Consider the following 22,257-nt stretch of genomic DNA (forward strand, 5'->3'; position numbering starts at 1 on the left):
TTAAAAAGAAATGTCTGTTAAATGTAGAATTCTTGAAAGCAGAGGGGAGCAAAATCATGTTTTTCCATAATATATAAATCAAGCGAGGCCTAATGATTCACAGATTTCCTTTCGTCACCCTTTCTCCCTCAAAATAATTGTGGGTTTTCCAATATATCAGCGCCGTAAAAATAAATAATTTGTCTGCACGAAAATACCACCACTCGCTCAAAGGAAAATTAAAAATAATTTCCCTTAATATATATATAATTTTTCAAATTCGATGGCTTTTCATGTTTCTTGCCCGATTACCTGGTAATCTCTCTCTTAATCCGTGGACTGAGCCCATTAATGTGTGGATTTACGCGCAGTGGAGTGTGTGTGTGTGTCTGCTAGATGGGTTTTTGAGTTGGGATAAATCTCTCTCTTTTTTTGTGTTTGCAGTCGAAAGATATGTTCTTGCGCTCTTGGGTTTCCTCGAAGATTGCAGAGCGAGAAGGGCCTGAAGGAATTTTTGCAGGAGGTTGCTGGGGTCGAGCAGTTCTTGAACGACCCGTGGTTGATCAAAGCCAGGGAGAATGCGACGATTCAGGTCAAGGTGCCGAAGGTTATTGTTTCCCCAGCTCCGCTGCAGCAAATTCCGGAAACCCTTGTGGTGGGAGGTGGAGCTGGGGAGGGTGATGCTTACGCAAAGGTGAAGAGGGCAGCGCTGCAGAAACAAGCTGCTGGCCCCTCAAGCGTGGCTGAGGATCATGCGAGGAGTTTTGAGTCTGGTGATAAGAATAAGATGGTGAGGGTTTTAGTAATCATGCTTTGCCTAAATAAGGTTTCTTTTCAATTCCGAGACGTTGGATTGCAATGCATTTTATAGTTTATTGGTAATAACCACCTGAATGTGTTCTCCACATGTTTGCATTAGGTATTTTGATGCATATAGTGTCTACATGTTTTGGTGTTGATTATATTGAGATCAAGCAAATGTGTTCTCCTCATAGGAGTTCTTTTTCCATATGAAAATTGGGGCCATGCAGTCGGTGCACGGCTGCTGAGGGGCTCATATAAGCTGTTGTTACAGTTTTATTGACATTTCATGGAATGGTCGCTGCGACCACCGTGGAGTTTTGTGGTAGAAAAATACAAAAATCCAGAAATTTGAAAAATTACCAATAGAAGAACAAAAAAAAATCTTAGAATCCCAAGAAATCACCACGATCTGTTAAAAAAGCGCCATTACAGAGCATAAATTTTTTGCGTGATGGCTGATACCTTCTATGACGCCAATTTCAGAAATCGGCAGTTGTTACCGGACATCTCTTTTCCTGAAACTTTGATGTGACAAGCGTCATTTCAATTCCAGAATCACCATTCCAGACCATTCCAGCGAACCATGGCTCCATGTGCATGGGAAATTTATAATTGTATTAGCAGATTGTTACCCATTTTTTTGATCTGGATTCTGGCTAACTTTGGTGTTGTCCTTTAAGGACATCACTTGAATACATTTGTCAAGAACACTTTTTGGAAATTAAATAAATATTAGTGTGTAACGGCAACAGATATCGTCGCTTATCACAGAATTGTTGGTAACGGTATTATAACTTTTAGCTCTTGATTTTGTCAACATTTAAATTTTCTTTATGGTCACTGATGACTCCAGTTTTGGTAATTGACCCGTTATAAGTCAATTGCTTCTCTGCCATTATAAGTCAATTCTTTTGTCGTGTAATGTGTAGGGATCTGCTCATTACGTGCAGAGAATTCATGAGTCTGACTATATTGGTTAATGGGACTTCATTCTAATTCAGGGCACATACATTAGAATAGTTGCTTTTTTAAGGTTTTGTAAATATAATTATGATTAAAAAAACTCATCTGTTTCCTTGACATGCTTACCAAATAAGCAGGGTTATGTGAGAGATGTTACCGGAGAAGAGGGGGGTCAATCAAATACCAAAGTAATGTGCCGGCTATGCTTTTGCGGGGAAAATGACGGAAGTAGAAGGACGGGAAAAATGCTAGCTTGCAATAGTTGTGGCAAGAAGTATCACAGGAGCTGTCTAAAATCTTGGTCTCGAAATAGAGGTACTATATGTGGTAAACAAATTGTGGAAAACAAGCTTGTACCTTTTTGTGATGGAATTTTTGGTCACAGATCTATTTCACTGGAGTTCTTGGAGCTGCCCCTCATGCCGAACATGTGAGGTGATTTTAAAAAATCTGAACTATGGAATGTGTTCTGTATATTATGGGAAAGCTATTCTGCTGTGATAAAAGTGTAGAAAATTTGCGCTCATGCAAAGCTATGGATAATGTCATTTTAGTCCATAATGTTCTGTCTAGCATGAGAATTGCACACGTAAACAAAAAATCGAGGCGTACATGGCAATTTTTTGTCTGACCATTCCAGTTACTTAAAATAGCCCTTTTCACTGAAAGTTATATGTTATAGAGATGAGTGAGGATGCATATTTTTCAACCCTTCAAATGTTTTCTTGGAATTTTCAGATTTGGGGCGCCATCGTCATATTTTGATTGTTTGTGGAAATTAATGAAAATGTAGATGCAACTTATCCTTACCTTTTCTACTTTATTATCCTTAGGTTTGTCGAAGGACTGGAGATCCCAAAAAATTTATGTTTTGCAAAAGATGTGATAGTGCTTACCATTGTTACTGCCAGCAACCTCCTCATAAGGTGGCTCTGTGTATCCCTTATTCTTGCAACTATACCAGTATTATTTGTGCTCGTGTAGTTCACTTTTTAAACATGCAGAATGTTGGCCACGGTCCTTATTTGTGTCCAGAGCATACGAAGTGTCACAGCTGTGGTTCTTCTGTCCCAGGAAATGGTCTAAGTGTTCGGTATGAGTTTTCATCGCTTGTTAAAGACTCTCACTTATGTGGATTATATCATGTTGTTTTTACCACACCCCTGGTCCTGCTGATATTACTTTTACGTCTTAGATTCTCGATGTTTACAGATAAAAAATTATGTAGAGTTCAACTAACGAATATCAGCCTTTCTGATATCATGTTCTCTAGTACATTTGATGAATAAAGTATTGGGTGTTCGATGAATTAAATTTTGGGTTTTTTGAAAGTGGGTTTTAGTGTTTGACCATGATAAAAACGGTGTAAGAGTGCATGAATGCATTTTGGATTATTTTTTAAGGAGGAGGCCGGGTGAATTGTGAAACTTGCAGATGTCATTGTATCTCATAGGTTTTGCCTTCTTTCATGAGAGTACGTATGCAATATAGCCGAGCTTGAAGGTGTTAAATCTGCTGCAATTCTGGAGAAAAGCAGCCTTCCTGATATTCTTCAAATTATTTGTTCAGGAGAAAACAATCCCTTAATATTTTCTAACAAAAAATTTATAATAATTGCAGTAAATCTCAATTGTATCAATCGACTCGAACTTATATATTCAAAAACATTTTAATTTCTTAATCGTATTTAATGTATTAGCTGAAATTTTAACGAGTAAATTTTAAATAATGACTACCTAGGATAATTATATTAAAATTTATGAAATATGTTGAATATATAGTATGTTATTATTTATATGTATACATGCATGTGTATGTTTGTCCCATAAATTTTATCTTAGGGTTTATCCCTTTTCTGCTCCAGAAAACATGGAAATTTTGTAAAATAAGTTTCACTTCTCGTGATACTATATTTGAATTGCTGCAGGTGGTTTCTAGGGTATACTTGTTGTGATGCTTGTGGAAGATTATTTGTTAAGGGAAACTACTGCCCTGTTTGTTTGAAGGTACAAGTTACAACATAGTGCCAAGGATATTCCTGTGCATTTATGTGCATCCTCAATATCCATTCGCTAATGTTACCTGTATACCTGACATGAACAAGGTGAAATATGGACTTGATTTAATGCAAAACAAGTTGATTGCTTATTTTCCTTAAAAACTGCAGGTCTATAGAGATTCCGAGTCAACACCAATGGTTTGCTGTGATATCTGCCAAAGCTGGGTACATTGTCCCTGTGACGGGATCAGGTTTTTCTCTAAAACTTGTTCCTCGACCCTTTTCACCATTCTAAAAATTGTTCACAAATTTTTAGGTGAAAAAAGTGAACTGAAAACCGAAAAACACAGCCTTGCCGCCGTGGAATATTTTGTATTCTTTCTTTTTCTTCTTCATTACTTAGAACATTTTGTAGTTCACTTATGTCACTGGTAATATTAGAACATCTCCGCAGATTCAACCACCTATTTTCCTGCATTGACTTGCTGTTTGGCTCCTGAATTAGCACCCCAAGCTCAGGATTTGGCATGAATGTGTGACTTGAGTTGTAGGCATGTGAAATATCAGTTTGGCCATATTTTCCCAATTGGTCAACAGTAGTTGACTTAATTATAGGATGGATCCATGACTTTCCCAGGGAAGTTGGTATTTCCACCTCCTAACAGAATGGTTGATGACTAGTTGGAGTTTGTTAATTGTTTTCTCTTGAGTTGCTTTGTTTTTTATCTGGTACTACATCAAACTTTGTGTTCTAGTTTAGAGAACTTGCTACGTGGGTTATAAATCGCAATCTAATTGTATCATACTTTGATTTTCTTTCCTCAACCTTTTTGGCCACCATTTTAGTGATGCCAAGTATAGTCAATTTCAAGTTGATGGGAATCTCCAATATGTGTGCCCTACTTGTCGTGGAGAATGCTGCCAGGTTAGATTTTCTGGTTTCTGGAGATGTGTGCCATGTAAGTTCTCCCCTTTCTCATGTTTTCCCTTAATATCTCTCGCATTATCAGGTTAGGAATCTTGACGAGGCTGTTCAGGAGCTTTGGAAAAGAAGAGACGAAACCGACAAGGATTTGATTGCTAGCTTGAGGGCAGCTACTGGTTTGCCAGCTCAGGAAGAAATATTTGACATTTCACCCTTTTCAGATGATGAAGAGAGTGGATCTCTGTTGTCAAAGAATGAATACGGCAGTTCATTGAAGTTCTCTCTAAAAGGGATAGGTGATAACTCACCAAGAAAGAACAAAGAAAATGGAAAAAAGTGTTCGAACAAGAAGTATGGAAAGAAAAAAGGGAATGAAACATCTTTTACACATGGAATTGATGGTCCCCCGAGTTTTGAAGATCACATGGGTGGACTATTGTCTGGATCTAGAACTGGTGGTGAAAATAAAGAAAAAATTTCTGATCCTGTGACTGGAAATTTAACAGATGGCATTTATTCAGTTGACGAGTCCGGTGTCTCTAAACACAAGTATGTCGATGAGGTTACAACAACTAATGCAAATAAGACATCGAGAACAATCAAAATAAAAAGTAATAAACCTCATGATTCGACTAACAAGGAGGACATTGGCAACAACATTAATGTGGCTACGGGTGCTCAAGGACCAAAGCTAGTTATACATTTGGGTGGACGAAGCAGAAATATCACCAGAACTCCTAGATCTGACACTTCAATTGTTAGAAAGGGACAAGATTTGACTTCATCAAAATGTACGTTCTGTGATACGTTTGTATATACGTTTTGTCGTTTTCCTATTGGATTGGTAAGCTTTGCTGTGCACACAATTAGATGTTTATTCTGCCAAAAGTCATATTATGTAGAAATTACACTATAAATAGTTATTCACTGATAACTGAATCTTGTTGGGCGTTCAAGTTTGGCATGCTAGTGATATGTTTGGTATTCAAGTTTCTGCGAAAAGTCATTCAGTAGAAATTACACATTATGAATACTTATTTACTGATAACTGAATCTTTGAGGGTATTCAAGTTTTGCAAGCTAGTAATATGTAAGAACTAAGAGCATGTGGCTACGCATCTTAAATCTTCTTTGAATTCATTTTAACAGAAATTGGAAAAAAAATAACTATTTTCGTGAACTCTGAGAACTTCAAATCCTTGATTTTCCCTTGATGAAGTTTCATCTGTCAACGCAATGTAAATGTGAGTAGTCTGCACGAGTCCTTTTATGTGTAATTGGGTGCCATCTGCAGGCTAAGATTTTCCAAAATTACGAGATGAGGATAGATATCTCATGTTGAAGAAACAGAGTTATAAAAAGAACTTTTATTGTTTTTAGCTGTAATACGAACTCAATACTCTAGATCTCTTTGAGCCTGATTGAGCCAGCGTATGCAATAAGAAGGTTTTTTTCCATCTTGCAGTATTTTGTCCCTTTATAGTTTTGCTGAGAAAAACATTTATCTTTCGAGTTGCAGGGCATTACCCTGCTGACCCGGTGAAAGCTTCCATGTTACGAGGGAAAGAGGGTCACTTGATTAACATCAAGAGTGAGAATTCAGAAGTCTCAGACTTTAATGATGGGTATGAGTCTGTTTCTCCAAAGAATAAGCATTCAGAACTTGGAAAAAGGGCCACTGAAGATATTGAATCTGCAAGGAGTGGATCAGATATCATAGTTAGCAGGAAGAACAATGATTATTCTATGATGTACTCAGAAGATGGGCCTACTATTTTTGGTGATTTGAATGATGACAAAAGTAGCATTCCATCGATTCCACAGGCATCAGAGAAAAATCTTAAGCCTTACTTGAAGTTCAAAATTCCCAACAATTCAAAGTACGGAAACCTGACCGCCCTGAAAGAAGAGATAAAATATACCAGGGGTCAAAGATCAAAACGTAGGAGACCAGCACAAGGAGATGAAGATTCATCTCAATGGCATGAAGACAACACAATGAAGGAGTTCACTGATGCTAACTGGGTATTACAAAAATTAGGAAAAAATGCTGCTGGGAAAAGGGTGGAAATTCATCAGCTTTCCACAAACTCCTGGTGAGTGTATCTCTTGGAATGAAATATTAAAGGATACCTTAGATTTCAAGGTTTTGTGTTGAGTTTTGTATTCAAGGATGGGCCATGGGGGAAATTTAATGGTAAATTATTATTTTTCCTAAATATTTAATTGATTTTTCCTTACATCTGATTCCAATACAATTTTCCCTCTTTCCCAAGCAGAGAATTAGTAATTTGATGAAGTTATGCCAACCCAACATAACAGTTTCCAGTTGTGTTGGTGTCTTGTTCCTTCAAATTATCAACCTTTTTGGATTACTTGGTGCATAGGTGTTTAACTTTTCGTTTTTATCTCTTCCAGGCATAGGGGAACAGTAGCAGAAGTCTTTGAGGGTACATCAACTGTCTGCATAGATCTTGATGATGGAAAGGCCAAGAATTTTGAACTGGGGAAGCAAGGAATTCGTTTTGTGTCTCAGAAGCAAAAACATTGATTTTGATTTTCGCTTGGTTTAGTGGGTCCTGCTGTGAGAGAGAGAGAGAGAGAGAGAGAGAGAGAGCCGTCAAAGTTTGATTGCAACTTGACATGTTTATCTAATTTATTCAGCTGCATTTTAGTTCGAAGAAGCTCCCAGAACGTGGAGCCTCGTTTTTCTAGTTCCGTCTCATCATCTTGTTGACAATCCTTGCTGCACTAGAATCCGTTCAAAGAGTAGGTGATGGCTTGTTTTGTTCCTCATTCATCAAATGCTGATGAATCCATGCTTCTGTTCCTTCAGAAGTTAGTTCGTTAGATATTGCTGGGATTTTCTTTTACTTTTTGTCCTCACTAGATTAGTTTTGTCTTTTTTATCCTGTGAACTGTGTAAGGAATGCCTGAGTTTAATTCAGCTCAGTTGCTGTTCATGTATCTGTAAATGAATATAATATACTTCATGTATCATTTGGCAAACCCACAATTGAGCATTGACATCGGAATTGTCTAAAATCCTGTTGATGCTGAGACTAGTAATGCAAAGAATGTGGAGGTTGTTATTTTACCTTCAATCCTTGGAGTATCTGAAGTTATCCTACTCTTTTACCCCGTGTGGTACATAAATTCTCTCTCAATTGCGTTCACAATTTGTATTCACAAAGAATCATATAAAGTTTCATAATTTGCCCTATTTCTTGTTAGAGTAGATGTCCTGCAAGCAAACGGTTTGTTAAGGAATTTATTCAATTAAGTGTAATAAACAATCTTTATTTTAATATAATTTATGTTTTTATAGATTCATTTCACTTTATCTGTGTACTCATGCAATCAGAATAGATAAAATTATTGATTATACTTTAATACAAATTAATCGTAATTCGATTTTGAAACTCATTTGTAAACAATGTATATTATAAATTCGTTCCTAGTCGATTCAGTCGCCTAAAAACAAGGATAAAGATCGCTTGAGTTTGAGACTGACACCTGTGATAATGTTTATCGTGTTTCATGGTAAGGCATAGAGACGTCAATCATGCAAATGTGTAATCATACGATGATTGTACCGAACACATCTCTCTCGAACTTTCCAAGTGGTTATCGTTCATCGAGAATAAAAGTCTATAGTTGTGATTGTACATGATTAGTCCTTACGACCCGGTACAACACTGAGGCTCTACATCCTAAGATTGTGCTTTGACTCGTTTACCTACTTCGCGAAGGTCACAAAGTGGCGAGGTTGGGTGCAATTGCAAAATGTGTAGGAGCCAGTGCATTGTAGTCGGCAATTTATTGCTCACCTACAGATGTGGATATCCTGTGTGATCTAACGAAATAATAGTGCATGAAATCTTTGGCCATAGTGTGAGATGTACATTAAAGAAATAGTTCTCTAGTTGTGCATACAATGACACTATGAATATTTCATGATTGTATCACATAGCTATTGAATTTAATATGCAACTCTCGATGAACCAATGGTTGCAGATTCGATCGAGATATATAAGATGAAGGGATCGTACTGTATTTTAATCATAACCGATTGGTTCTTGCAGGCACTAACAGTGATACCTAGTGAATGATGAAGCGATGCTACTAGATGCTCTTACCATGATTCGATGTGTTTACTCAGAAATTAATTTATGACATTCTCATGACCAAATATTGGTGCATGAAATGAGGCAAATTAGGGTAAGCCCGATACTAAATAATTAAAGTTCTTGATGAACTTTGATATAATTAATTAAACTAGTTGGACTAATCCAATTAATTAATCAAGCTCATTAGTGTTAATTATGGAACCTAAATCTTGATTTATGAAATTAGATTATGGCTTTTGTTTTAAGGTAAAGGAGCCATAACCCTAGCCTCCAAGCAAGCTTAATTTTCGAAAATCCTCTTCTGTTCCTCTCCAATAATTCGGCCACCTTGAATAATCAAAAGGTTTCGAGCCGTCTTTCAATTTTTGATCTCCTACGTAAAAACTTCTTCTAAATTTCTAGAACATTTTTGAATAGGAACATTCAATCCGATCGTGGACCTGATAGGAAGATCAAAGAAAGGAGATTTGAAGAATGTTTGTAGAGATTTACAACAAGAGTTACGTCCGCTAATACCGGAGTAGTTAGTACCTATTGAAAAATTAACCTAAAAGTATATTACTAAACAGCCTATGCAAGTTCTTTTACTTTAAACCATATAAGTGACCAAAAAATATTTTGATTGTCAAAATAAAATTTTAAAACTTTTGCTGCGATTCGGACACAAGAAAAACCATAACCCAAAATTTCTGACCGAGAGTTGGTGTAACTTGGTGTATATTAAATGGAAGACCTGAATTTTCTAGAAAAATAGTTACAAGATACTTGTATTTGAGTTTGGAGATTATCTTCGGCTCGGTGTAAAGAAAATTCTCGAAATACAAAGCAACTACTTGTGGTGGTTTCAATAAAGCTTTAAAATCATACAGGTGAAGGTGGCAAGTCTGATAATAGCCAAAACCCAACGCAACTGTCTGAATCTAAGTCATCTTGAATAGCAAGAAAATGTAAGCCTCCACAAGCTTTTTTTGCTGCTTCCCAAGTTTCAGCTTCGCGTGTAGTGACTGGTGTTTTCTTGTATGTTGCATAGACGTACCGGGTTGAAATCCCGACGGATAGAATTATACTAGCCCGAGCTACGTCTGCTTCAACCGAACATACTTCTAAACCATTCATCCATGCTGCAACAGTGAATGCAAACATGAATACAATGCTTAGAAAAGAACATGATACTAAGAAGAGTCTATACATAGCATTGAAACCTGCCAACGGTTTAGCTCGGGAAGATCCAACAGCGATCCCCGGAACTAATGTCTTTTCGCCTACTTCAATCCCAAGAAGATCCAAATCCAGACCTGCACCAAAGGCCAATCTTTTTTGCAAAGATGCCACCTCTTCTGCAACAGCTGAGGATTCAAGACTGGATGGATTAGTGTTGTAATGGCAACCAAACGATGCTAAAACGTAGAATTACTAGCTCGATGAGAAAAGTTTTTGATACCTGGAAAAGGTAACTGGACAAAAGCCCATTTTTCTCCATACAGATTCTCTGGAAGTTGTACAGGGAAAGGATTATCAAGTGAAAGAATTGGCTTTAACCCTTTCTGAAAACCGGGATGGCGAGTATATACGGATTCATAGCGTTCTTCTAGCCACAGGACCAGAGACAAACACTGAAGCGAACAGATTAATTTGCACAAATTAATGAAATGCAGAATTTTAGAACTTCTACACTTCAAAATAAGTTAACAAAGTACCATACTTTGCCTTCATAGTTCTCATAAAAACTGAAAATACCAACTTTCTTGATATAAAACATTATATTACACCTTACAGTAAAAAAAACCAGTTACACCCACCCGTTTGCTTGGAATTGGCTTTATACCAAGCTCAGTGCAAGCTCTTGTTATAATGGTCTGCATCTGTGACCTATTATCAATTCAAGAACACGAATAATCATTTTCCAACTTATCTTTTCAATCGAACCCAAGAAAATACATAATACAAAAAGAAGCCCTGCAATCAAGAATATATATAATATAGACAAATAAATAAATTACCTGAAAAAACGAATTTTCTCTGGTAAAGGCACACCCAAATCATCACAGATTGCAACTAAAGCATCCTTAAGAGTGACACTGTTAATGACATTGTTAGGAAAGTACTTGGTGTACTGAAGGGAAAGAGATTCATCGCAAACTACAAGCTCCCAAACCTTCTTTCCCCTTATATCAAGAATCGGCCTAGAGCAGAAATCCACCTGCCACTCTTTGATGCTCCCCGGATCAGTTCCGGGGTCGAAATAACACAATTCTGCAGTTGGGTCATCCTCAATTTCTTCTTCTGAATCATCTTCAACAAGCACTTCCCCGCTTTTGGTCTGCAAAGGGGTGGAGGAAACCGAACTTTCAGAGACTGAAAAACAGGGTGGGAAATGGAGATTCTTCAAGATTCTTTGGTGGGACAGTTTCTTTGTGAAGAGATGATAATATGAGGTCTTGGTGAGGAAATCGAGTGCGTGAATTGGGTGTTCGATTCTTGCGGTATGGAAGCTTAAACTAGCCATCGCAGGTTGTCTGGGGAGAGTGAGGGGATAAGGAATGGGAGAAGGGAGTATCTTGGAAGAGCTGTTAAATTAGTTATCCACCACTTACATTTACATGTGAAAAAATAAAATTATACTAAATATATAAAAAAACTATTATAATATATAATTGTCTTTCGTAATGAACTTAAAAAAGTTTGATTAGAAGGTGAAGTTTTTGTCACATATCATACAATCAATATTGTATTATTTTAGAAGGGCAAAAACTTGTGTGAGACAGTCTCACGAGTCGTATTTTGTGAGACAAATATCTTATTTGGGTTATCAATGAAAAATATTATTTTTTATACAAAGAGTATTATTTTTTATTGTGAATATCAGCAGGGTTGACTCATCTCACAGATAAAGATTCGTGATACTGTCTCACAAGAGACCTACTCTTTTGACGGTATAGTGTTAATCGGGTCGATCGATCTATATCTACATTAAACAAAATTATTTTAAATATAAAAAATAATATTTGTTCATGAATCAGATCGAGTTGGAGATATATCTAAAAAGTTAACTCATAAAAAAATCTCATATAAATTTTGTGTTATTCTAAATCATAATGTAAAATGGATATTTTAGGTAAATAATGATATTATAGGTAAATAATTTAGATATAAAATTATTATACTTGAAGTGTTGGAATTGGGGAGGTAAACATAATTTATTAAACTAACCTTTTTACCTATTTGTTTATATGTTATTATTTGAGTTGTAGAGATTGAGGGTTGCATGTAATAATTAATTTTTTGTATTTTAATTAAATTATTTTAATTGCATTAATTAATTATAATGTGCAAATTTACAAGTTTAAAATATATTAGCTTTTGTTTTCCCCTTCCACTTCCTTTAGACGTATCGATTGTTTTGGCACATGTTGACAGTGCAATTTATGGCTCACCTCCAAGCAATATAACTCGGGGACAGGTTGGCCTATTTATTTGATTTGCTATAGTTCTTTGCATAAACACACAGTCCTTATTTTTGTCTGCTCATTTTTATGTAGGTTCTTGAAAAATACCAGATTTATGGTGATTCAGTCTAGTGTGATTATGATCCTAAACCAAATAATAATAATATAACCAAATCAGTATAAGATTCAAATTCGTGTTTTATCAGAATTAAATGTTGTGCCAGATGTTACAACATCTCGGACAACGTGCAGCGGAATATTATATTTTGTAACACAAATTGAATTTAAATTAATAGATGAACGAGATTAAATTTGCACAAGTATTTATAAATACTTGTGCGGTGCCTTATGGCAAAAATTAATCACTAAAAAACCAAAAACCAATCACCAGTGATTATCACTAAAATCAATTTCCTCAAGAAGTTGAGAAAATAAATGCTTTCTAAAAACAAATAATCAGAATAAAAACTAAAATAAGAAAGCAAAAATGTGATGTCAAAAGGGAAGACACGAAAACGATCTTCAGCCAACTTCTTCACGTATGTTGTCTGCAGATGTTCTCAACATTCACGGCAACACTCTATCACCACTCTTCAAACACAACACGTCTCTTGAATAGGGACTTCTCTGAAATTCTGAACGTGCACAAGTGAGTGAATATTGATCCAGGAAGAGAGAGCTTCAATGATGTTATTGGTCTCTTATTTACCTCCATAAGAAAACTTATTTCATAAGGAAAATAGAGTTTAATTAGAAATAAACTCTATTTAAATATTGATATCATATCTTAATAAATTATTATAATAAATATCATATTTAGATGATATTTCGATAACTATCTCATCATCTTAGAAAGGCAAAATCATATTAAATATTATACTCAATTAAATAAACAAAGAAAAATAATATTAGGGAAATAATTTAAATCAATAAAATATATAACGTAAAAATATGAATAATTCTATAAAGGTTAATGTAACACGTTAGTTTAGCATGTTCGTTGTTCTTTCGACACTAGCTTAAAAAATACATGCAGCCTTTCCTGGGTTTTTACCGTTCAGCGCCTGGAAACGCTGTAGGGAAGCGTAAAGCTGATGCTGTTTGTCTGAAATTCGCTGTAAGTCATCACACTTTCAAAAATATGATGCTTATAATTTGCAATACTTCTGTTATAAATTTTATAGCATGGCTTTTATTTGCACTCTGAGGACAGCGGAAGAACGTTCTTGGTTATTTATGTTTAACTGCATTCCATGCATCAATTTCCTTGCACAGTTTATGAATTTCTTTAACAGAGACACTCTATCACTTGTTATTATCCTTTGATTCCCGCATCTGCCTCGGTAACCTTTTCGTCGTTCTACTATATGATTCGTGGTGACCATTGAATCCATCTTTGTCACATGTCTTTCGAATCTCGCAGACACTGAAATCATTTTTCGAGGAGACTCTGGTAGCTATTCCAGATTATGTATTAGATTCACCTCTTACATGCTGTTCGGATACTTTTGCTAGTTCCTAGTCACGGTTACCTCCTCCATATTCAATCAGAGTAGTTTATATTACTTCCCTTTATTGAGTTTCTAGTTATCTCCTTCGAAGTTTCAGAGAAAAAAGATCGATTCTATTTAGCAGAAATATTCATATATTTAGATCTTGACTAAATTGTGTACTACGTTATATGTTGCAGTAAAGGCCCACCAAAATGCAATGAATCGCATGTCCTGATTGCAAAGCCAATTCTATTTGCTTGTATATTTGTAGTACGAATATTCATCAGTTTTCATTTTCTATGATATAATTTTTTCCGTCCTACTAATGTTTGTGGCCAAAATTTGAGAAAAAAAGTTTTATATGAAAATATTAAAATAAATATTAGTTTGCGTTGAATTCTTGACACTAATTATTAGGATTGAGAAAATATATACTTATCAGTTTTTTTTTTTTATAAATTAGAGTTATATATGCCAAAAAATAAATTGTAGATTTAACCAGTGTTTTTATAACCGGACCGTTAATCGAACCGGTCAAACCTTAAAAAATGGTTCAACCGAACGGTCGAACCGGATCAATAAAATTAATATTTTATTTATTTTATATAATAAATAAAATAGTAAAATATTGAATATTTATGTTTTTATAATTTTTACTTAATTTTTAAGATGAAAATTACAACAGATATCCAAATAAACACCACTTTTCCGGTTTTTCCGGGTTTTAACCGGTTTTCGGTTTCCGGTTTTTCCGGTTTTTTCCGGTTTAACCGGGTTTTAACCGTTTTTTCCGGTTTTTTCCTTATCTCCGGACCGGTCTGGAGGCCGGTTCGCGGTTGAACCGGTCCGACAGGCCGGTCCGGTCCGGTTTGGAAAACAGTGGATTTAACATTATTGCAATAGTTTGGCTCTGGTTTAGTTGAACACCCCTCACTGGACAATTGAAGGATGACTAAATGCTCTTCAATGCATGAGTGCATTGCATGAAATACGCATTACAAATCTCTACCCTATATAGAATCCCTCGATAAGTAGGAATTTTTCTAGAGAAATTGCATAAAAATTTCCTCATCAAACCAAGGATGAAATTCAAACGAGTTGTCCATGAATCAAACAGATAACAGGAATAGCTTTTATTTGCACGCACCGCACAACACATTGTGAGCATCTAAAGGGTTCATTGCTCGTCAATCTCCGAGTGTTTAGGCCAAATGATTGGGAATAACCGCAAAATGTGGTTCTACATATTCTAACCATTTATTGGGCATCCAAGTTGATAGGCTGGCGTAGGAACCGCTCCATCTGAAGTGCCCTAGTCTTTATGGATACGTCAAAAACTTTTTGCTGGAATTCAACCACGAGTCCACCAAGAATGCTGGGGTCAATCTGCAGATCGACCAGTAAAATTGTGGATACATCCATCGCCGATGGAGACTAGATCACCAACAGTTGAATGTGGGTGTGGGTGTGGGTGTGTTTTTTTTTAAAAAAAAAATAGAAATGACTGAAAGCACACACCTTCTGCTCAAGCTTAACTTTCTTCCCTTGCCCAAGTATATCATGCAATGTCTCCTTCAATTCTTTCTCCTCCTCTGGAGGTAGAGCCTTGTCATTCAAGAACAGGAATCGTGAGTAAAAAAGATAAAGAATAAAAGAGCGACAAAAAATTTGAAGAATATTAGTCGAAACGATAACTTTCTTATGTCACACAGACACTCAGGATTGATAGTTGCAAAGCTAACATTTGTTTAACATTACTAAATATTTGGACTGTGTTGATGTCGAATACAAATAAATTAGAAGACAAAACAGACACACTGAATGTACAGAATGGATTGTCATAAAATTATCGAGAACTAATTATAATATCAACTTATAAAACAACAAAATATAATTAATGACATATTTTTTAAATGAAAATTATATATAATATCTCCCGATTCTTGATGCTTAGTAAATGATAATAATAGATAATTTGCTTGTGGAGATTTTTGGCAGGACATTTTTGGTGAATAAAAAATGTTTTTCTAATCCCATATATTTTATATAGGAGTAAATAGCATATAATTATACATTACACAAATATGAATATTTTTTCTAACCCCTGCACGCTTAGATTATGAAGACATTAGACATGTCTCGCGGTATGATGGTTATAGTTGCTGCACAAGCACAAATCCAGTACCAAGATAGTGTGGGGTATGATTTGCAAAAGTATAAAAGATTAGTCTGTCTAAAACCACATTCCAAATGATGAACTTACAATAACAGAGGTAACAGTAGCTTTAACTTCCCCTCTATGTGCCATGGTCAGCTCTGAGAATCTCTGGGCTATCCGTTCTATATGTCCCAACCTCCCTGATTCAGCAACAACAGCTGGTGCAACCAAATGCCATAAGACATGTTATATACTTATATATGCACTAAATGATACAAGCAGACAAAGTGATAAGAAAGACAATTGGATGGATGGTAGACAGGAACATAAAATAAGAGCGTCAAACTCCAAGGTGGCATTCACTTGTCAAGATTTTGTTCATGTCAAAAGAGTAGGAATTAGATGAATGACAAAGGAGATAGTTGCATATTGAGTCTTAGTTTATTCTGAAGTACTAGAGTAGAAGTTTGTTAAAGATGTTGTGCATGTGCTTATTTCTACTACTGGTCCTAGTAATTAAGTGAAATGTTTATTCGTTCATGAAAAAATAACGAAAAAAAGGAAAAACAATTTGCATGCTAAGAATTTCTTAAATTGAAATATCTTAGCCTCTGCGATTTTCAGCTTACCATGAAATTTTTAAGTACAACTTTGCCCAAATAATGCAAATCCAACAGGGGACAAAACTGCAGATAAGCAAATCCAACATGGCACACGACTGCAGATAAGCAACCACAAAAAAATATTGTTGCTTCATAACTAATACTTGATGAAAGAAACCTAATTGGTACAAAAAAGTGCACCAATTGTATATTGTTCCAGCAAGTTTTGCATGCCTCAAAAATCTGAGTAAGAGAACCACATGGAAATTTATTACTATATGGTTTAATTTTTTTTAAAAGACTTACTAATTCATGATGTAGTACTAATTACAAGACCCACCTCAAGCATTTGGTTTCCACTTAGACAAATGAAACCATAAAGGAGAACATAGCTTTCACAGCAAAGCAACAAGGATGGAGACAAAAAAACTGGTTAAGAGAGCACAAACATTGAAGCTCTGTACCGTCGAAATTAAGAGGAAAAATAATTTAAAAAATATATCAAGATAGTAGCGAGTCAAAAGAGATGTGATGTAAAAAGAACTAGCACAGAGGAATGAGTCTCATATCTCGAAGCTAATAAACAAAGTCATTAGATACTCTTACCGTGGTGAATTCAAATAGTCCTCAACATTAGCATGACCGACCAAAGTGATATAACCCCCATATCTAGATGTATGTGGTAAGATTTACAGTATGTCAACAACAAAGTCATAGTCATTTGATTGTTCACTTTAGCGCTTATATTATATATAAGAGAACAATAAACCACTTCCAGATCAAGGCAAGGCAAAAGAAGTAGCCTATAATGATTAGAATTTTCAAACACATACTAACATAACAACAACAAATCATTCTGAAACACAATATATTCATTTGCAAAAGCACATACCCAAAAAGTTCTTTGTTATGCCATCAAACTTAGCCTGAGCACCAATATCATTTACGGCCTTCACTCTGATATCCGCAGTCACAGATAGATCTTTCATGAATTGAGAAAATTTGGGGCTTTTCTTTGAAGCCTCGATAAGAACAAGAAGCTCAGATTCAACCTTGTCCAGAACATTAGCTTTAACAGCAGCAAGGTACAACGCCGAAGCATAGTTTCCTGAGACACCATACATTGCAAAGGGTACCTAACCGCAATAAAAAAAGGGGGTGGGGTATCAGGAAATCAAGAATCGCCTCAGCAGCATTTTTTATGAACTTTTCTAAAACTCTTGCATCAGAAAAAATGGTGTTGAAATGGGGCAAGGGAAAATCAATAACTCAACTCCCTAGCAAATCATGAGTTATATAAGCATCATAAATCTCACATTCATGAATAAAGACAATTAAAATAATAATAAGTTTTTCAAAACTAAACTTCTGATGTTAGACAATCAAGTAACCAAAATGGTATGGCATGGAACTGATTATCAGGAGGAGTTCAGAAACAAACTTTAGTCCTCAGTAAAGTTTGAGTTAAATATTACTTCTGTGGAAGAACTACATGATTAAAAAAATGTGCAACATTATTCATAAAAACAAGCACCAAAGTAAGATAAAAACAGAGCCTACTGATGATCTATGTACTGTAGATAAAATAGAGAAGGATATTTATATCATAAGTATATTTATAAAGACAACATGACTTAAAAGATGCAGTTGTACAAACATTAGTCTCATAGTCTGTTTCAAAACATAAATAAAACAAGATGCAGAAACACAAAGGTCTGATGAACATATATCTTTTGCAGCATTCACGAGGATAAAAGAACGTCTGAATGTTAACAATGAATATCTATATAACACGTACTGGTGGCAAACGACAATGATTCAAGACATAAAAATCTAGGAAAATAAAAAATTTATTCAGGGTAACCTTCAGCTTAGATAACTCAATCGTCTAAGCTCGTGAAATTGTCATTATTTCCTGTGAAAAGAAGCGTACCTTCTCATTACAAAGACATTAACGTATACAAATACGCATCAATATAGTCAAATGACATACAACCGCAAAAAATGGTCATTACCTTGACTTTCTGCTCCTTCACAGGAGAGGTAGTTGCATAGTTCCTCGAAAACTGCAATAAATAACAACCAACAACTGAATAGAAGCCCACTTATCTAGGGACTCTCCATAAGAGTATTTCCAAACAACATAACAATCACTATTTAAATATCACGTAATACTGAACGCCAATACTTATTCTACTTTCCCTTGCTTTCCTTACAGAAATGATGACTCCCCAGTTATAAATGACGCTACTTTATGAATATAGGCGAAATAAAACATCAACATTTAGAAGAACAATATACTCGCTTATTGCAAACGTAAATGAAACGCCAGAAAACCCAAAAAAAAAAAAAAAACCTAACAAAACTGAAATTACGTTGAGCAAATTCAGTTTGTAGCAAGGGATGAAACACGCCAGAGTCGTAAACATTTGACGTGAAACACAAAATCTAAAGGTCTGCATAATTCTTCCGAGCAGATCGAGATCGGGAAATAAGAAAATAAAATACATCGCACCATTTTCATGTAATAAGAACAATTCTCGGCAATACCTCAGCATTAGCGAAGGAAGGGCAGACGAACACTTTCTGAGCGTCATTGGTTAGGGTTCTACGGAGTATTGGAAGCGCCGATCGCAATCGGCCCGCCATTGTCAGCTTTGATTTCCTATTTCTTGTGTTTGGTAGCTGCACTGTTAACTCACAGCGGCTAAGGGGAATCGGAAAATGGATGTGTAGGGTAAACTGTGACGTGGGGAGGCATGATTTTGGGGAAATTGAAACTTAATTTATTATGTGACACGTGTCCTATCATTTAGTGCTAAATGTAGCATTTTAAATATATATTCAAAACATAAACAGGAATGTTAAATATATATAAATTTAATTATATTTAATTTTGTTTTAACGATAAAAGATGTATGGCAAACATTTGTGTGAGACGGTCACACGGGTCGTATTTGTGATAGGGATCATTTATTTGGGTCATCCATGAAAAAGTATTACTTTTTATGCTAAGAGTATTACTTTTTATTGTGGATATCGATAGGGTTGATCTGTCTCACAGATTAAGATCCGTGAGACGATCTCACAAGAGACTCATTCAAGATGTATTTATTTTTTAATATAACTTTAATTATGTTAAACAATTACAAATCGTTCTGTTACTATAATATAAGAGCTCATTTTAACACATTAATTTATAAATCGTTCTAACTTCACTTTTTCTCTCACGTGGGAGCAGAGACGGATTGATATAAGGGCCCCTCCATTTTCAAAAATTTAGCGACGGTTTTTCAAACCGTCGCTAATATTTGCGACGGTTTGTACAACCGTCGCCGATGGGGATCGGCGACTGTTTTAATTATACCGTCGCTACTAGCGACGGTTTATTCAAATGTGAATAAAAACAGTCGCTATTAGCGACGGGTTTTCAAAAAACAGTCGCTAATGGCGACGGTTGTTCCAAAAACCGTCGTACATCAGTCCAATCAAGTCCGGACCATTTATAAGGATGAGACCAAATACATTTTATTCTTGTTTAAGATTATAACTTGAACTATTTGAAAATGGAACATCAATCTGCTGCAAAGAAAGGAAAAACATTGATATCTTCTTTCTTTAAGAAGAGAGATCGTCAAGCTAGTGAAGATACTTCAATTCCTACGGTCCTTACAATGCAACATCAATTCAGTGAAAGTCTTCTATTTCCCAATATCCAAATTCCTTCATGTTCCTCTCCTAGAGACGATCATCAGTCTTCGTCTACTTTTATTGAACGAGATCCGGGAAAAAGAAAACAGATATGTGAATATCATGTTAATGTACGAGATAAGATAAGACGTTCATATCTAAATATGGGGCCTTATCAACCAGATATGTTGGAGTATCCAGGTGCGAAATTTGGAAGCCAGAATCGTCGTTTTCAGAAAAAATGGTTTCAGAAATTTTATTGGTTGGAGTATTCGCCTTCAACAAATAAGGCATATTGTTTCTATTGCTTTCTTTTCCTGAATGATGTTAATTCATCTAATATCTCGGCATTGGTCAATGAAGGATTTGACAATTGGAAAAGGGTAAACCAAGGAAAAACATGTGCTTTTCTTTCCCATATTGGTTCTGCAGCTTCTTCACCTCATACTATGTGTGAGAGAAGGGCTGAAAATTTGATGAGGCCCTCACAACATATTGATAAAGTGATGCATGCACAATCTAAAGAGGAAAAAGAGAAAAATCGTCTGCGTTTGAACACCTCAATTGTAGTTGTTCGTTGGCTAGCACTTCAAGGTTGTGCTTTTAGAGGTAACGATGAATCTCTATCTTCATCTAATCGTGGAAAGTTTCTTGAATTGGTGAAGGCTTTTGCAAAAATGAATATAGAAATTGATGAAGTTGTGCTTGAGAATGCTCCAAAAAATGCCCAATATATCGCTCCAGAAATTCAGAAAGAGATTTTACATATTATGGCCAATCGAGTACGAAAGATGGTTCGTGAAGAAGTTGGAGATAAATACTTTTGTATTCTTGTTGATGAAGCCCGAGATATATCTAAACGAGAGCAAATGACCATTATATTGAGGTTTGTGAACAATCATGGGATTTTGACAGAAAGATTTTTTGCCATCAAAAGTGTTAGTGACACTACCTCAATGAATTTGAAAAATGAGATATCAAATGTTCTTGTTCATCATGATCTCCATGTTAAGAAAATCAGAGGCCAAGGATATGATGGTGCTAGCAATATGCGTGGAGCCTGGAATGGACTTCAAGCATTATTTCTCAAAGATTGTCCCTATGCATACTATGTCCACTGTTTTGCACATCGTTTACAACTGACATTGGTTTCTGCAGCTAAGGATGTTAGTGTTATTTGGGAATTCTTTTCTCATTTGGACAATATTGTTAATATTGTCACTTCTTCTACTAAGCGCATTGCTGAATTACATACTGCACAAAGAAATGAAATTGAGTATATGTTGTCAATTGGAGAACGTGATTCTGGAAGTGGTGCAAACCAGATTGGTAATTTGCAACGAGCAGGAGCTACTCGTTGGAGTTCTCACTATGATTCGGTAAAAAGCTTGATAGGTATGTACACTGCAACTTGCAAAGTTTTTGAAGTTCTCAGTGATCATTCTCCAAATGGAAGAGCTAAGGCTGAAGTTCGGGGGATTTACAGAAACATGGCAAGCTTTGAATTTGTGTTTATTTTGCACTTAATGCATAAAATTATGAGAACAACAGATACTCTTTGTCAAATTCTTCAAAAAAAATCTCAGACATTTTGACTGCTATCACATTTGTCACTACTACCAAAACTTGCCTTCAAGAATTTAGAGAATGTGGGTGGAATGAATTTCTTCAGGAAGTTAAAGTTTTTTGCTCAAGAAATGAAATTGATGTGCCTGATCTTGATTGTCTATATAAGATTGGACGTTCCTGTCGGCAAACTACAATAGAACATCATTACCACTTTGATGTTTTTAATGCAGCAATAGATTTCATTTTGATGGAGTTAAATACTCGGTTCAATGAGTCATCGGTGGAACTTCTTTCTCTTAGTACAGCTTTAGATCCTAAAAATTCATTTGACTCATTTAACAGTGATGATATTTGCAAGCTTGCGAAGAAGTTTTATCCTGGAGATTTCACAGATCAAGAAATTGTTACTTTGGAGTATGAATTGATACATTGTAAACTTGATGTGATGCAGAATTTAAAGGTTTCTACACTTGTTGAGTTGTGTCAGCAATTGACCGAG

At 35.5% G+C, this 22,257-nt stretch overlaps 4 protein-coding genes across 5 annotated transcripts; 2 read left to right on the forward strand and 2 right to left on the reverse strand.

The window, feature by feature from the left end:
* The first annotated feature begins 119 nt into the window (after window positions 1-119).
* Window positions 120-7,767, forward strand: LOC140813607 (uncharacterized). 2 transcript variants are annotated; one of them, XM_073172198.1, is made up of 12 exons: window positions 120-294; window positions 424-769; window positions 1,884-2,061; window positions 2,132-2,181; window positions 2,580-2,672; window positions 2,751-2,839; window positions 3,674-3,752; window positions 3,914-3,996; window positions 4,592-4,670; window positions 4,756-5,461; window positions 6,190-6,766; window positions 7,089-7,767. In XM_073172198.1, the coding sequence occupies exons 1-12, from the start codon at window positions 263-265 to the stop codon at window positions 7,219-7,221; spliced, it is 2,445 nt and encodes an 814-aa protein (XP_073028299.1). In that variant the 5' UTR covers window positions 120-262; the 3' UTR covers window positions 7,222-7,767. The 2 variants fall into 2 exon arrangements, with proteins under 2 accessions (XP_073028299.1, XP_073028298.1); XM_073172197.1 differs by having other exon boundaries at window positions 2,580-2,839.
* A 1,852-nt stretch (window positions 7,768-9,619) lies between these two features.
* LOC140814901 (protein TAB2 homolog, chloroplastic) lies at window positions 9,620-11,394 on the reverse strand. Its single transcript, XM_073173996.1, has 5 exons — window positions 10,801-11,394; window positions 10,600-10,669; window positions 10,242-10,413; window positions 10,003-10,146; window positions 9,620-9,921 (listed from the first exon to the last, which is right to left on the reverse strand). Exons 1-5 carry the CDS (start codon window positions 11,304-11,306, stop codon window positions 9,662-9,664), a joined length of 1,152 nt encoding a protein of 383 aa, XP_073030097.1. The 5' UTR covers window positions 11,307-11,394; the 3' UTR covers window positions 9,620-9,661.
* Window positions 11,395-14,767: 3,373 nt separating this feature from the next.
* On the reverse strand, window positions 14,768-19,264 carry LOC140814462 (ATP synthase subunit O, mitochondrial-like). Its single transcript, XM_073173460.1, has 6 exons — window positions 19,050-19,264; window positions 18,515-18,565; window positions 17,392-17,635; window positions 16,003-16,115; window positions 15,258-15,344; window positions 14,768-15,125 (listed from the first exon to the last, which is right to left on the reverse strand). The coding sequence occupies exons 1-6, from the start codon at window positions 19,146-19,148 to the stop codon at window positions 14,997-14,999; spliced, it is 723 nt and encodes a 240-aa protein (XP_073029561.1). The 5' UTR covers window positions 19,149-19,264; the 3' UTR covers window positions 14,768-14,996.
* An 801-nt stretch (window positions 19,265-20,065) lies between these two features.
* LOC140815413 (uncharacterized) lies at window positions 20,066-21,784 on the forward strand. The gene has a single exon (XM_073174531.1). The coding sequence runs from the start codon at window positions 20,066-20,068 to the stop codon at window positions 21,782-21,784; it is 1,719 nt and encodes a 572-aa protein (XP_073030632.1).
* The last annotated feature ends 473 nt before the right edge of the window (window positions 21,785-22,257 follow it).

The sequence above is a fragment of the Primulina eburnea genome, chromosome 15 (genome assembly GCF_022965805.1).
Source record: "Primulina eburnea isolate SZY01 chromosome 15, ASM2296580v1, whole genome shotgun sequence".
In the NCBI taxonomy this organism is placed as follows: Eukaryota; Viridiplantae; Streptophyta; class Magnoliopsida; order Lamiales; family Gesneriaceae; genus Primulina; species Primulina eburnea.